At 38.7% G+C, this 15,866-nt stretch overlaps 1 protein-coding gene across 2 annotated transcripts in view; it reads right to left on the bottom strand.

The window, feature by feature from the left end:
• AFG2A (AFG2 AAA ATPase homolog A) overlaps positions 1-15,866 on the bottom strand; it is a 206,266-nt gene that overhangs the window by 134,606 nt on the left and 55,794 nt on the right. For both annotated transcript variants that reach the window (XM_074867261.1, XM_074867260.1), the window contains exon 14: positions 8,450-8,576. In XM_074867261.1, the coding sequence (XP_074723362.1) occupies positions 8,450-8,576 (127 nt within the window). The remainder of the gene's footprint in view (positions 1-8,449; positions 8,577-15,866) is intronic.

Below are 15,866 nucleotides of genomic sequence, written 5' to 3'. Positions count from 1 at the left end.
AAATGTGTTCATGGCCACAGCCCAAGTGCAATAATTGCAGCCGTTCCTCTAGCTTCTGTAGCTCACAGTACTACACTAACATCCTTTTCAGCGTCACTCCCATAAATATTTAAATACAAGACTTTTTGGAATGTCTCTTCCTTAACTGTTATCACTACTCTAATGAAGCTTATTAAATATAAAAAACCTCATGCCATCCAACATGCTGACTATGAAATATGCCTTGCTGCACTTTGCTTATCTGCCATAAAGCCCAGTATTCCTAATTACAAGCCACCAAGGCCCTGACAGCTCCTGAGGATGCTCCCACAGAAACAGAGCCAAGCCACACATCTCTGGAGAGCTACTCAGCTGTACCCCTCCCTTGCACGACCCAAACACTGACACAAAGTGGGAAGAGTGAATTGAAAGGATTTAGAAGGAAGAGGTTATCATCACATAGACTGTTCTCAGGTAATTCAAGTAGGAAGTAAAAACCCGCACCTTTATAAGCACACACACACAGAGGTTTTAGCAGTTAAAACTTGCCATATAGGTACATGAAACTTAGTCATAAAATTAGTGTTACTTCTCTAGATAAAGTTGCTTGCTTTATCACTAAACCCACATGAAGAATGGAGTTGACCTAACCCAACAGTTAGGAATTTATACCAAATCTACATGCACTGCTCAAATACACCTCATTTTTAGAGGCATGATTCATTTTAACCCCGTATGTTCCCGTTATCTTACAAACACAGTGTCATTTCCATGTTACTATTAAAAAAAAACCCAAAAAACCCCACTTGCTAACAGTTACAGGCTCACTGTACAGAGGGATGCTATTTACATAACAAACATGAATCTGACAGTCTTTTGAATTTCCCACTTCATTAATAATCTGGAGGCTTTCTAACACGCTGCATTCCTCATCTGGACTTTGTGAGTCTAGGAGGTATGAATAAGAACAAACTTTGGCCCTTGGCCTTTACTTTCCCATCTTTGTACTTTTCCAAACAGAATAAATACACTTTGAAAGCTTCAAGTAAGTTTTCTGGCATATGTTGCAGGGAAGTTTATGAAAGTATTAGTGATGCTAAAATACATGACTGAGTCGATGTAAGGAATGCTTTCCATTATAAAGAGTAAGAGCAGGCATATTTACTTTTCTGTTCTATTTGAAGTAAAACTATTATATTTTTACATACATTGTTTGATTGTATGTTTTCACAGACAAAATAAAGCCAACTTATCCGGGCCCTATAGTATATCTGTTAAAGGGGAAACTATGCAGCCCAGCAAGTTTTCCCTCCAATCCTTCTTTTCAGGCAAGTAATAAATCTTGAGTGAAAAAGTCACTGTGCTCTTCAGCTGTCACCACTAAGATTTTGTTTTTTAAAACCATAGCAGCCTTAAGGCTGATTTACTACTCAGTCCTACACACTCTGACAATCGAATAGTTGAAAACAAAAATCTCTTTTGCACACCTGGAAATATTTTATTGGCTGTACTCATGAGAAAACAAAGTTTTCATCAGTGAGGAAGGAGGCGGGGGAAGTGAGAGAGAGATTCAGGTGAATCTTAAAACCTCTTCTTGACTTAAAGAGAAACTTTGTACATATATACATGAACACAGAAACTACCTCTGCATTCAAACAGAGTGGTCAGGGTCTTCAGGGACTATGGGTTCACTATGCAATCCAGCCTCAAATCATCAACTTGGAAATCTTGGCCAGTAAACAGCAGTGACCATCAACCATGTCTATTTAGTCATTTCAGTTTGGCAGGTGAAAAGAATGTGTGACAACTTTTAAATCATTTCATTCACTCTTTTGCTCTTCTTTTTAAAAATAAACTTAGTAAGCTCTTAATCACCCTGGTGTAAACATCTGATATTAATAAAGGCAAAATTAGACCTTTGAGAAACAGCTACTTTCCAGAGCACCTCTTTGCCCTAGTCAGAGTTGCAAGTTTAACAAGATTAAGGGTAAAAACCCAAACACATACCAGAGAAAACCAATTGATGGAAAACGTGATGGTGCCAAAATTGTGAAACTATTTTAGAATATCAGATCCTCTTTTCAATGACATGTAGTTTGATATCATTTTTCCCTAAAGCTTCATTTTCTGAAAATTTATTACATGCTCCAGAACAATCTTGTCTTCAAAAGAAATCCCACATCTTCTGTTGTTTCAAAGAACCATACCTGCACCTGGGCAAAATGAATTAAGTACTCTAGGTGCTGGCTGACTGAAAAGGAGACCCACAAAATCTCGCTTGCTATTTATAATCCCAGGGCTTTACAAGAATATGAGGAGTGCCCTTAGACAAGTAGAGAGGCCTTTCAGCATTTAAAGTGAAAAAAACCAATAATTAATGGTTCAGCAACATAGGGAAACATGGCGATTGCATTTACGTACTTTGATTCCTACTCCAAAATACTTTCCCAGCTGTTCTATTCTCGTGATGCCTACAAAGCTCATCTACAAATGAAGACTGATTTCAGTAATATGGTATCAGGCAGGCAAAGCAGTTTAGCAACTTACTTGTTAGTTATCTCTATCATTCCCAAGGCTGGACTGCATCTCCACTAACCTAGCAGTGCCAAATTAAGTATGTAGAAAGATTTCACTCTAACTATTGCTTACTTAGTACTAATTTATTCAACTGCCATAAAACACTCTGCCAAGCAGTAAGTGTCCCAGCACCATCTCCTTCTAAAAAGTACCCAGTCTTGTGCTCCCTGTCTTCCAAATCTGGATGAAATCTGCACAGGAGCAATGCTGAGAAATGGCAGCTGGAGACATAGCCCCCTTCCCTGGGGGGGGTGCTGGGATTCTGCTCATGTTGTATCACTGCAAGGCCAAGGGACACTCGACTGCTCATCTTCAAGCCATCTCCAATGCAGGGCAGAATGAAAAGTGAGGTATTTACATTTCCTCCTCCAAAGTCCTAAAGCAGTTTAGCATAGGTGGGGCCTTCTTTCAAGCACAGCTTGATTAGGGGGTTTCCCAACTGAGTACTAGGGAGAGAAAAGAAAATAAATCAAAGTTGTCCCTCACAATTCCATGTACAACTCTATCTGTGTTCACGTACCTAAAGCGGCAAGGAGTGGTGGGATGGTTTGTTGAGAAGACAGCACCAGGCACTTCTCAGAGGTACGCAGCAGGCACAAGTTGCAGCAAGTTAGACTGTTAGACATAAGGAGGAAAATCTTCCCAGTGAAGGTGGTCAAACAGCACAGCAGCTGCCCAGAGGCTGTGAAATCTCCATCCTTGGAGAAACTAAAAACTCTCCTGGACCAGCCTTGAGCAACCTCACCTAACACTGAAGTTGGCCCTGCTCAAGCAGGAGGCTGGACTAGAAGACCCCCAGGGCCCCTTCCAACCTAGAGTATTTTATGGTCTTCGATCAAATGGAGGGGTGGAGGGGTGTCACGGAGGGAAGCAGCACATGACTGATGGATTATGTGGCTTGTAACTCTACAATCCTACGCTATATTTGGGAAAAACTGAAATCCTACCAAGTTAAAGCTGTAACATAGGAAGAACCTTTAATAAGATATATCTGGCCAAAATGGAAATCACAAATAGGCAAATATATAAAAAGGAAAATATATTACGTGGTAGTGAGTTAAGTTTGTGCCACTGCATCTGACTGCTAAATATGCTTGTAGCATCACCTGCTTTATAACAGCACATACACATTTCCAGACAATAATGAATAAATATGCAAGATTCTTTCCTGTTCCTTTTAACTTGTAAAACTGCAAACCTAAATATTTGAATTTCTTCCATAAGCCTTCAGAAAGACAGAACTTTGATGTTTTTAAAGAGGAAAGGTTATTTACTTTTACTGCAGGCAAGAAATTATAATTCCTTTACTGATTCTGCCAAATGGCTCTATCATGCATTTTTTGTTTTCATCAAAACAAGACACTTTAAATTAAGGTTGTCCCATAACTACACAGTAATCAACATTTTGAGGGTCAGATCAACTTGATGAACCTCTATTTGACTTCTCTGCCCAGAAGACTCCTCCAAATCCAAATGAACCATGGGGGAAGGGAGTTTTATTCCCTTTCCTCATGCTTGGCAGTTGCTAGGAAAAACACAGGCTGCAGTTTGGGGTTTTTTTTGTTTACGTAAGCAGAACAGATAACTCAGTAGTATCCACATGGTTCTTAAACTAAATAAACTGGATTGAAACCCAGTGGTTAATACACTGAAGCCAAAAGAACTTATCTAAGGAAGAGCAAAACTTGCAGGTGAAGGAAGAGGAGGTCGAAGAGGAAAAAGGTGAAGAGGAAGGCTAGGAAGCAGGAAGTTTTTAAAAAGCAAAATAAATATGCAAAAGGAGGCAGCAAAAATCCTCTGCACTGGCACAATACACAGAACATGTGCTCTTATACCAACACACAAGATGCTTCGAAATTGGGAGCCAAGACCTCCTGTACTCACAAAGCATTCGTAAAGATTCAGCTCTTCAGTATTCAACCTACCAGGATAGTTTCTGGTTTAAGCTACACTGAAGCCCACTAACCGAACGTGGACAAAATCCAGACCATCATCAATCTAAGGACAATGGGCAATGTTGACAGCACAGCATCTCATTAATCTTCATTTGTCCTGTCACATCCTGTCATTCTTATGCAAATAGTATATTTGAGGATACATCTTTTCTGCACCCCACGATAAGGAGAAGTGAAGCTGTCAGGAGCACCAGGATGTCATCCTATACCACAGGCCATCACTTCACTCAGCACCTCGTGTTTTACATCACAGCTAATGTGTTTGACATTCAAATTTGACCCAGCAGGAGGTAAAACTATCTGATGCCACAGCAACATGCATCTTGCTTCCTGTGCTAAAACATTCACCAAGGTCCCTGGGGATCTGACAGTCTCTTTTCCTCTGCTGTACCCTTGCTAATGGAGATTGAAACACTGCTTAAGAGAAAAAAGATATCTGCATGGGCAGGTAAGGATAGCAGTTCATCCCCCTCACCCAAGATATAAACCCAGTACTAAAAGGCTAGGAAAACAGGTTCCACTGAAAAAAAAAAAAAGGGGGGACACACAAATCTTGATGAGTTGGTCTAGGTTTTCTTCCATGGAAATCTGTCAGACTACACCTGAAAACATGTCTACATATAAGTCTGAATAGAACATTTAATTTCAAGCTAAGCAAATTACACACAGTGTTAAAAATATTTTATGCGAGGTTTGTGGGGATGAGTGATCTCTCTTGTTAGGCCAACTGATACATGGGAAAATACAGACTTTGAATCATAAGCAGCTCCATAAAGTTATTGCTAAATATTTTAGGTATGAAAAATCACTCCTGATTGGGTAAGTCACCAAAAACAAAAAGCCTTTTCCCAATTATTATTCATCAATTTTACTTATAGAATGAAGAATAAAAGGGAAGGTTTTACTATTATTACTGACTCAGAATGTTTTGTTTCTGTATCACTTTCAAAGAATGTTCAGAACATCTTGTTCCAGAGTATTTCCCTTCCAAGAGAAATCACTTTCTGTAATATACACGGCTGAAAACAGTAGATGCCATTTTTGTTTTCTTATGAAAAATAGAAACTATCCCAAAGTATTTCCAGCATCCCATGAATGGGATGCAAAGTAGCTAAGTGCTACAAACATGGGATACAACTTAAGGTTGGAATAATATTTCAATACAATCATGACATCTTAGAGAAATTACCTTATTAATAGACATTTCTAACAAGCCAAAGCAAGTTTACCATTCAACATAACTTTATAAAGTCTGACTCAAAATCTATTCACTACTCAAAAGCAACATACTGCAGTGTTTGCAGGAATGATGAAGTCTGCACTAGGCTCAGGGGAATACCCTTACATTTGATATTCCCATGTGCTGTTTTCAAATTACAAAAGATTAATCATCACATATTTGTCAGTTAAGAAGCAGCCACATAAATGAAGACACTGAAATGGACTGTTACCAAATTGTAAGCATATAATATGAAGCTTACAAAGCATGCATTCCTCAAGCATTTCTTGGTTTGAAAAGCTAAGAGACAGTCACAAAAAGCATACCAGACATCTTCCCAGGCCCTGTAAGTAGAGAACACAGACTGCCTTGTGCCTTTATACCATATGTAAAGCTCATGCGTTAAAAAATACTGGATAGTCTTCAGACACCTATGAAAACAGGACACTCATTTATTCTAAGATGTAACTGAACTGATATTTCCATATAAAATATTAAATTGATTTATCAAAATGTTACATTTTGAAAGGGATCACCGATCACAAAGTAAACTAAAAAGCCTACACCGAAAGATTCCCCATTAAGTAAAGTTCACAGTACACATTCTGGTGTCAGTCTGCTTTCTTCCAAGGAAAAAAAAAGGTGCAACTCATGCACTGCAAATATTGCACAGACCCAGGAGAAGATGGTGGCCTGGTATAGCTTGTCTGGTCTGGATGAAGCATAATGTGAGCAATACCAAATCAAATGTGATTCTCCTGTCCCTTTAAATCACCGTTTAAAATCCCCCTTACTCCAGATTGGTGAAATTTTGTTCTTGTATTCTGTAAGTGAATGCTTTCTACAAAGTTACCAGAACTCTAATTTTTCCATTATATCTTGGTAAAAATAGTTTTAAATAAAACTATTAAATATCCATTCATGGTTTCTTGCTAATAAAATTCCTATAATCACAGCTTGCTACTGTGGATGCACTGTCTCATGTAACTTTTTCATTTTCTTTACATTTAGAGTCAAGACTATCAGCTTTACTTGGGAAAAGAATACATAAGATATGTTGTCACCTAAACACAACTGCGCTGTTAGTTCTTAAAAGTTCACCACCCCCCTAAAATTCAGATGCACAAAAGATGTCAAATTCTTACCCACCATAATAAAATGAAAACGTTCAGTCCCAGGCTAAGAGGTCTGGATTTGCATCAGTGATGTAGGTACAACTGGCATATATCTAGTAACTTAGGTTCTATCTAAAAGTTCTTGGTATGGCAGGGTGGTACCCTTAACACATGGTAGTACTTTCCCAATATTGCCAATATTTCAAATAAATACTGTCCCAGCATGCCAATATTTCAAATAAAAACTAAAATATAAGAAAACAGCATTCACTGTGGTCCCAAGAGAAATCCAGCAAAAGGGAGAATGATAGAGAACTGAATTCCCAGGTGGTGATGGAGATAACACAGTTCAGTGTCGAACTGACTCAGAAGTAATTCTTTTCAAATTCAGCTTACTCTGACACCAAAGAATAGTTACCAAAGAAAACTGAAATCAATTTGACAAAAGTGGAATCTTTAAAATTTCTATTTTGCACAGGCATATTTTTCACTGATGAGTTTTATCATCTTTAACTGTAAACTCTTTGCCAGCTCTGCTTTGCCATGGCAGCCACAGAGATAGTGTGTAAGCAAGCTCAAGTAAGCCTTTGTCAGGACACCATCAGCTGTGTGGCTTCCTTCAGTTCAAAAGGGAAGAGGCTGTGTTCTGGAGCCAAAATACAAGTTTTTTTCCACAAAACTTCATGTGTATATAAACCTTACTTTAAAAGTGCATGCTTCATAGGTATTTTATGCCAGAATGCTCCAAGACAAACAGAAAGGACTATTCCAGAAACAGTTTAAAATGGGAGAATTTGTTAACATTAAAAATGTCTAAGAAACTTTTAAGAAACCCTAGAAAAGATCAGAAAAAATAAACTTCATTAACTTGTCATCAAATTCATGAATGTTGTAAAGGTGAAAAGTTGTGGAATAAAGAACCCTACCAATGCTCCAAAATTTATCTTAAAGGAAATCACTTCAGACTGGTCCATTTACTGCACTTAGCTGTGAGAAGACACAGAAGTGGTAGATGGTTTTAAAGTGGATTTTCTAGAGGGCTGCTGGGTTGGTTTTGTGTTTGGAGGTTTTCTGCAGTCAGTGTTACAACCCTCCTGTTTTTACAAACTTGAAATGTTCTTGTCGCTCCAGCAGAGCTGCCGCAGGATCTAAGGAGAAATTGCACTGTTTACACTTGGAAACCTTATTGCTGGCAGCAATGGCACTGAGGAGATATTTAATCTTTTGAAAGGAAGTAACTAATGAAACCAACAAACTCCAGCAAACTCCTGCATAAACAAACACAACAGAAGCAAAAACCACAGAAGCAGTTTGACAGAAATGCTGTTGCACAAGTTCAATGAGCTTGATTTAAGGAAAATTTCTTCTAGGAAATAGATACTTAAGGCTATCACAAAACATTTTGTTTCTGTTAAAAATTCTGTAGAGGGATAAAAAAAAGCAAGGGACATAATCCTTTCCTTTGCCTCGTCTTCATTTGCAAACTTCTAGTCTTAATCATTAAATCGATAAGATAACAGTTTGGAGAGTAAAAGAGAATGGAATTATACCAAAATCTGGTCTTCTCAGGAGAACAGGATATATGACAGTGCATCTATTCATACCTTGTCTATCATGTCCGGTCTGTTTGTAGCTGCCAAAATTGTCACGTCCTTCAGCTGTTCTATCCCATCCATTTCCGTTAACAACTGAGCCAAGACACGGTCTGCTACATTTCCAGCACCTGAAGAGCTGATTTAAAAAAAAAAAAAAAAAAAAGAAAGGTCACAGCATTAGCTTTCCCTTCCTAGAAAACTGGAGAGAGGAAAGAATATACCGTTCTTTTCAATGTACAGGGAACCATCTTTTTATCTTAATTCTTTCTGACTTTTATTTTCACCTTCAATCCCTGAAACAGTATCAGTCATATGAAGTGAGTAAAAGCAAATCAGAGAATTAGTCCTTCAAGGTTTCTTGGTATTCAGTAAAGCAACTGAGGTTTTTTTACTTACTACCCTGCTATGTAGGTTGTAAAGAATTTAACACAGTGTGGATGTCTGGAATAAACATTTTTAAGATAACTGAATTCATGCAAGCTTCTTTACTAGTCAGACAAACTTCCATTTTTAGCACCATCCAAGTGAGTGCTTACACCACTCTATGCAGTATAAAAAATTAGGTAGTTATGTATTTCGCAGAGTTGCTCTACATTTTTGTTTTCCCCATCAAATGAGAATAAATTGAGTGTTGACCAACTGCCTCATAATAGCATTGTCAGCCCTTTAACTCAGCTAATTTTCCAGATACCAGGAAAAAAACCCAAGACTGAGAAACTGAAAACTCCAGTTTTGAAATCACCAATATGTGAAAAGCCTAAACAGACAAGGCATAAACTATTCTAGGCATCTATTTTTTTTAGTTTGGAATTAACTCTGGTAACTTTGAAGTTTATGGAAAATTTGCTCACATTGCTTAACTATGTGTAACAAAAAGAATTATAGAAATAAACTATTATTTTCATTAAAGCTTCTAATATTTTAAAAAGAATAACCAAATAATGTACCACCTTCTTCCCAGACAATTTTTTGACAAATAAATATGTGTGTGTGTACGTATGTATGGATGTGCGCATATATTCACAGATGTAACAAAGAATGCGGAAAAGGAAGATATGGCATAAATCAAATTAAGAGACCAAGCACATATGTTGTGATAAATAATACATCTCATGAACAGTTGTGTTCTTTTTAACATCCTAATTCTGTACAAAGAGGCTTTATTTCTGAAACATTATATAAAACAGGTGACTGCACACCATATAATTTTTTAGTTTTGAAAGAATACTGGACCTAGGAGATACGAGGACCATACACAGATAACTGCGTACACTCATATGTTGGCAGACATACTACACAAATTATGTAGTATATGTGTTCCTTGTAGCATCCAGCTCTGTATAAATACAGGGGGGCCAGGGTGAGTGCACGCAGCAGCTTGTCCCAGAAGTTCCCTCTGCTGAGCTGGGGCAGAGAAGCTGAAGCAGGCCGGGGAAGGCATCTGGGAACTGCCAGACAGCACTGAAAATGTGGGCTTTATTGGCCTTTGCCAGAAACCAGGAGCCCTACTCTTGGCACATGCCAAAAGCCTGGCTGTTTTTGACACAAGCTTCCCTTCGGATGGCATGCACAAACTTACCTCTTCTTCCACCGAGGGGACTGCTCTTCTAGGGTTATTCCCCCCTCCATTACACAGGGGAGGGCCTCATTGCTCTACCCTTAAATAGGTCCTTTTCAATACAATTTTAAAAAATTAATCTCTCCAATTCTTCTGGATCCCTCTAACTTCACACTAAGAAGCGAAAGGAAGTTTGATACTTAAAATGAGGCTGGGCTTCTTCCCGCAATATACATTTTTCTACTGTCACCCCAAATCTACATAAGATTAAAATAACTTTTTAATCTCAATTTTTTTTCAAAGTCCTTTTCCAAAAGTACTCTTAAATGTTTATACAGATATACAGGCACCTACACACACAAACGCAGTACAATTATCCTGCCGAACACAAGTTTCCAAAAAGAAATACTAGATTTTAAAGTAGAAGCACTCCAATTACTTCCAACAGATAGAAAATACACACATACAGTTGCATAGTTATTATGCACATATATTGCTGCAGCACTGCCATCCACCACCAGCACACCTGCAACCAAAGTGCTTCCTAAATGTCCCAGAGCCAAAGCAACAGTAATGACTCCATCGCTGCTCTACAGATCGCCTCCAAATAAATTCTCTAACTTTCCTATTCTACAACTGGTTCTGTAATTTTCCTGTGCAAAACAGTTAACTTATCAGACCTAGTCTGGAAAATATCTTTGAGGAGCTATAATAAACGCTGGCTAACAGAATATTTAGGTTGCTAAGAAATATTAGAGAAGGGACTTGGGTTAGCTAGTCGTCAGTTTTTCAGTTTGCTGCAGCCACATTAGAAACTCCCCAGTGACATTAGAGCATTTCTAATATACCCATGGGTCATGGTCCCACTGACTTATAGAGGGCTGAACATGATAAAACACTTCAGGTGTTGGACAAGGATAGTAAATGCTTTTCGAAGGACACAGAGCTTAAAGGAAATTAAAATCAACTTTGTAACAATAAGCTAGTCTCAGTAGGGATTCAGGCCTCCCATCTTGCAGAAGTTTCACATTTACTTGACTTTATATCCAATAGACTGCACACAAGAAAAAGCTAAGCAGAGGAAAAAAATAATTGTAAAACTGGGACCAAAATGTTAATATTCTATTGATCTGAAGCTAGAAGTCTTTGGGGGAGATGCTAAACTTTTTTTTTTTTTTAAAGAAATAATGAAATATTTGGTTGTAAAGAGAGGTGGCTAGAAAGAATATTACATCTTTCCCCAATATAAACATTTCTCTTACAAGCTTCAGACTGAAAAAAAATAAAGAACTGTTTACTCTAAAGACCCCCACTGTTACAGGGGAATGTACACTGCAAAGACTTTCATGCAATTAGGGCATAATCAGAAAATTGCAATTATGCAATCACTGATGGCATAATACTGCTCAAACAACGAAGGAGGATACCAGTGCATTATTAGGGGCTTTATTATTATTATCTGTTAAAAGTCGAGTAAAAGAAATTTAAAACCATGCATGCAAAAACTAAAAAAAATAAAAACAGTATCAAATGAAGATATGTCTGGGATCTATGACACCAGGAATTCCAATTCCAGTGCTTTTATTTACATAGTTCACCAAGCTGTCATACGATGCACCATTTTTAGCACAGAGTCTAGAGCAAATTAGCTTTTGGCTTAACAGGATACCCTATAAAAATCACAGGCAGGCACAGGTTTACAGTGAGAGATCTCTTTACCAGCTGCTCAGAGCTGCATCGGAGCTGCACCACACGCTCGGAGAGTTCTAGTGCCGCCCAAGCTGTTAATCTGAAGGGTGACGCGCAAGTATGCGTTTTTCCATTTTCCCATGATTTCCCAGCAAGGGTTTCAAATTAACACAGGCAATGTTCATTAAGGCTGCCCGGACTTTTGACGCAAACAGCAGCCAGAGAAACAAGTTATGATTATCCCTCCAGTCCCATGGAGGCACTGCCAAAACCAACTTCCAGCCAAGGGGCTGTCTTTGTGTGTGTCCCGTCCCCACCCCGCCCCCCGCCACCTGACCTCCACACGTTGATGTCATCATCACAACTGCATGGAAATAGTCCTCAAAAGGCACGTCCTGGTACAAACTAATTTCCTGTCAACACGCCGCCTGCAAATCCAGGCAGTCAGAATTAAGCCCCTCACATAATCCATGCAGGGCCATGTGTGCACGGATGCGCGTATGCAAGAGCCATGCCCTAACCAGAAATACCTTGAACTTCAAAATAAAAAAATGTGTGAACAAAGAGGAGTCTGGCTGCTCCACAAGGGCCTGAGAATTTCAAGTAATCTCTTGTGTTGCCCTAATGAAATACATCAGCCTGTAGGTTATGTGTTATTTTAATCTTTTTGCCAACCCCTCTTTCATTAAAATCCTCAATGAAGTAGTTTTAAAGGCAAAAAATGTCTTTGCTTACTAGTTTATTACATCAGTTAGAGCCAGATATCCTCCCCTCTGTGGTATTTCAGCTAATCCTGCAAGTGTCCCAGCAGTCTCAGACCAAGCACACATGTGCTCTGGCACAGACACTTCACTTGGACCATCACAGAAGCTTTCTGAATGGCAAAAGCCTGTCAGGTAAGACTATCTGTGTATTGAAACAGACTATTGAATACGAAAACCAAAACCTGTTCTTGGTATTTTATTTTAGCTAAAGGCACTTCCAATACACATTTTGACAGAATAAAGCATACATTCTACAGTGCACCAAAGCCTCACAATTAAGCTGAATTAATTCTGGCCTTGTCTGATGGAACTGAGAGACTGTAAGCCCCAGCTCCAAATTCAATATAGCGGGTGAGGGCTCTCCATAGCACCTTTTCTTTCACCTTATCCAATGACCATTCTAATGGGTGTCAGTGAGCACGGACATTTCCCCTTGAACATCTTAAGCCACTCTCATACTTCTTCCTGGGAATATGAAAGCAACTGCAGCCTGATTCTGTCACTGCATCAAGGAGTACATACAATTCACTAGCTTAGATAGTTCTTCAAGCCACGGAGACTTTTCTCCCAGACATAACCAGATGTATGAAGTCACCAGATTTAAATCTGTTACCCTTCCTGCTATGGGCATTTTTTTGACAGCAACTGACTTCTTGTTTTGTACATCGTTACTTATTTAACTTCCTTTTCTTCTTCTCCCCCTCTCTTATCTAACAGAATTTTTTAATATTTAAAAACTCAAAACAGTCTGAGAATGCAACCATTACTGTTTCACCTCAGATGAAACTTGGTAAGCATCACCACTGTGAGCTAATGCAAATGTACACTTGCATCACCTGACAACCTAGAATACTTCCAAAGCCAATGGAATGAATGTTTTTTCAGAACACCAGGTGTCATTTTCATTGGAAAATGTTTTTAAATCTCAATTACCATTTAAATCCTGTAAAGGAAAACCAGTGACTCGCCATCCCACCACTGACTTCAGTGGCACTGAAGCCCGTCTGAACAGCTTAGCTTCAGAACCAAGACCTTAATTTAGTTATGCTGCTAAACTGTAGACATGAAATGCAGGAAATATTCACACAATAACATTCTGAGCACTCTTAAATTCACAGCAACTGTGAAGCTACAACACCAGGAAGAAGTCTGGAAGGGCCCCTCTCCTGAGAAGCCCCATTTCTGCACAGATGACCCTACCTCAGGCAGATCTGTAAGGTCAAAGAGGCAGACCTCAGGAGAAGTATCCAGGATAAATTACTGCAGAGGGATTAATCTCCACACAGCTGAAATCTATAATACAGGTTTTGTGAGAATGGAGTACAGCCCACCTTCTTTTCCAAAATGTCATATCAGGCAAGATTTACATACAGATAAAAGCTGCCTTTATTATTTTTTTCCTTTAACAAAAGAATTGCAATCATAATCAAAATTTACGGATTTTAAAAATACTTGTGAACGTGATATCATCTCGAATAATTCTTTTACTGGAATCTCTGGAAATAATTTCATACCAAAACAAACGTAAAACTCATTGACATGACAAATTGGTTGGTATCAAAAAATTAATATAAGTTGAAATAGACCTTTCTGGCAGGACTCTCTGCTTCTTCACAAACTACTGAGGTAAAAGGTTCCTGAAATACCAAAGCCCCCTGCCAGCACACTCCCACGCAAGAGTCGCCTTGCTCACACAGTCTGAAGGATTTTTATTGAGTCTGACATTTCTGTCAGAGCTTTGCAGGGGTAACCTGTCAGCAAGGAGCACCTGCCAAGTCCGTCTTTTCAGTCCAACTGCCATGATCGTAATTAACTGTCACACTGTTTTATTTCCTTCCCTCACAAACTCTGGTGAAATATAGCTTTGGCAGTTCAAGGTTTTCCACAGCATTAGGAAAAAAAAATTTTAAAATCTACTCTGATAGCATTACCAGAAAAATAATAATTGCAGCATCTTTCCAGATACCGAATTTCACTCAAAAATTCTGTCAGTGGGGCATTTTGTCCAGCAGAATGGACACTGGCATGCCAGTTAGAAAAAGCAGGCTCTTCCACACAGATATATCTTGCTGAAATATTAATTCAGTCAGAACAGTCTTATATCTAAAGATAGCAGAGCAGGCCCTTATGTTAGCCTTGAGCTTTGGTTCCCTTGAATGCTACTGGGGCTTCAAAACCCAAACTTTACTAAATTTACTAGGATTACAGAGACATGCATGTTTACATAAGCAGCACAATATCACTATTTCTTCCCTATAGCAGTTTTCCCTCTGCCCCTCAAAATCACAACACTTTTTACATCACATACTTAGTTCTGCACAGTTCCTGTTTCGAGCTGCAAAACTGTCATCCACAATTACTAATTGACTCCTCTATGTACGTGCACTCAACAAAAGAGGTATTTCATAAAACAAAAAGGCAAAGCAAACATACCTAGGCCTAAGTGATCATTATTAAAACACTGGGCCAAATTCACTTCTGGCACATGTATGGTACAACTTCAATGCATATTATTAATTCAGACCACTACAAATACTACAGGCTTGGATGTTATTAAAAAGTCTAGGAGAGATATACAGTGTGCAAATCTTGTATGTTATCAGTTAAATGTTTTGGCTATTCATTTAAAAAAAATAAACAACAAACCCTCTTCAGTGCTAAGATAAGACACATTCCCCATAGAAGGGAATTTTCCTGTCTGTGTCACCAGAAAAACTCTGAAAGAAGATAATCCTAAACCCTTCTCTCCGTCAGCACCCTACAATTAGATGCTGTCATATTCTGTACACGCCTGTATCAGCTATTACCTACTATATTGTTTCACATATTGCCTGTTTCCTCAAGAGCAAAATTCAAGTACTACAGAAGGGAAATCTCCAGAGGAAACCCAGAGAAGTCTGGGAAATTCAGAGACTGGGTAGAACATTTAGCTTTATGGTCACCTCCAGGCCAAAATGGTGTTTTGCCAACTGTCAATTCGCCAATTAAGTGCGGTTCATGTCATTTGGTTTTTAAGACATTAGAAAAGCACAGAAAAATAAAAGAATTCCTCATACTCCTTGAGTGGCCTCCAACTTCTAAGCAAGCTTCCTAAAAAGAGAAGATGAGCTTTGTGAAAACAGGAAACGGTGCTCAGCTATCAGCAGGTGACTTTGAGACAAATGGCCTATAGACCACTGCAGAAACATCCTAATTATCCTTCACAGTCAGGCAACCAGCCTCTTGCATTTGCCCAGATTTCTTGTTATTGCAGCTTCCAGAAGTTAGTGAAGTAGGCCCAGAAAAATGAAATGTAATGAAAGGAGCGAAAAGGAGCCAGTTTCAGATGGGTTTGGAATCAACAGGCTTTCTTCCAGAGGGCTTTCCCCAAGCACATCTCCAAATCTTTAAGTATCTAGGTGGTGATCCATCATCC

Source organism: Strix uralensis, chromosome 4 (genome assembly GCF_047716275.1).
Source record: "Strix uralensis isolate ZFMK-TIS-50842 chromosome 4, bStrUra1, whole genome shotgun sequence".
Taxonomy (NCBI): domain Eukaryota; kingdom Metazoa; phylum Chordata; class Aves; order Strigiformes; family Strigidae; genus Strix; species Strix uralensis.
Note: the sequence above shows the minus strand (reverse complement) of the source record. Positions and strands in the feature narration are given on the sequence as shown.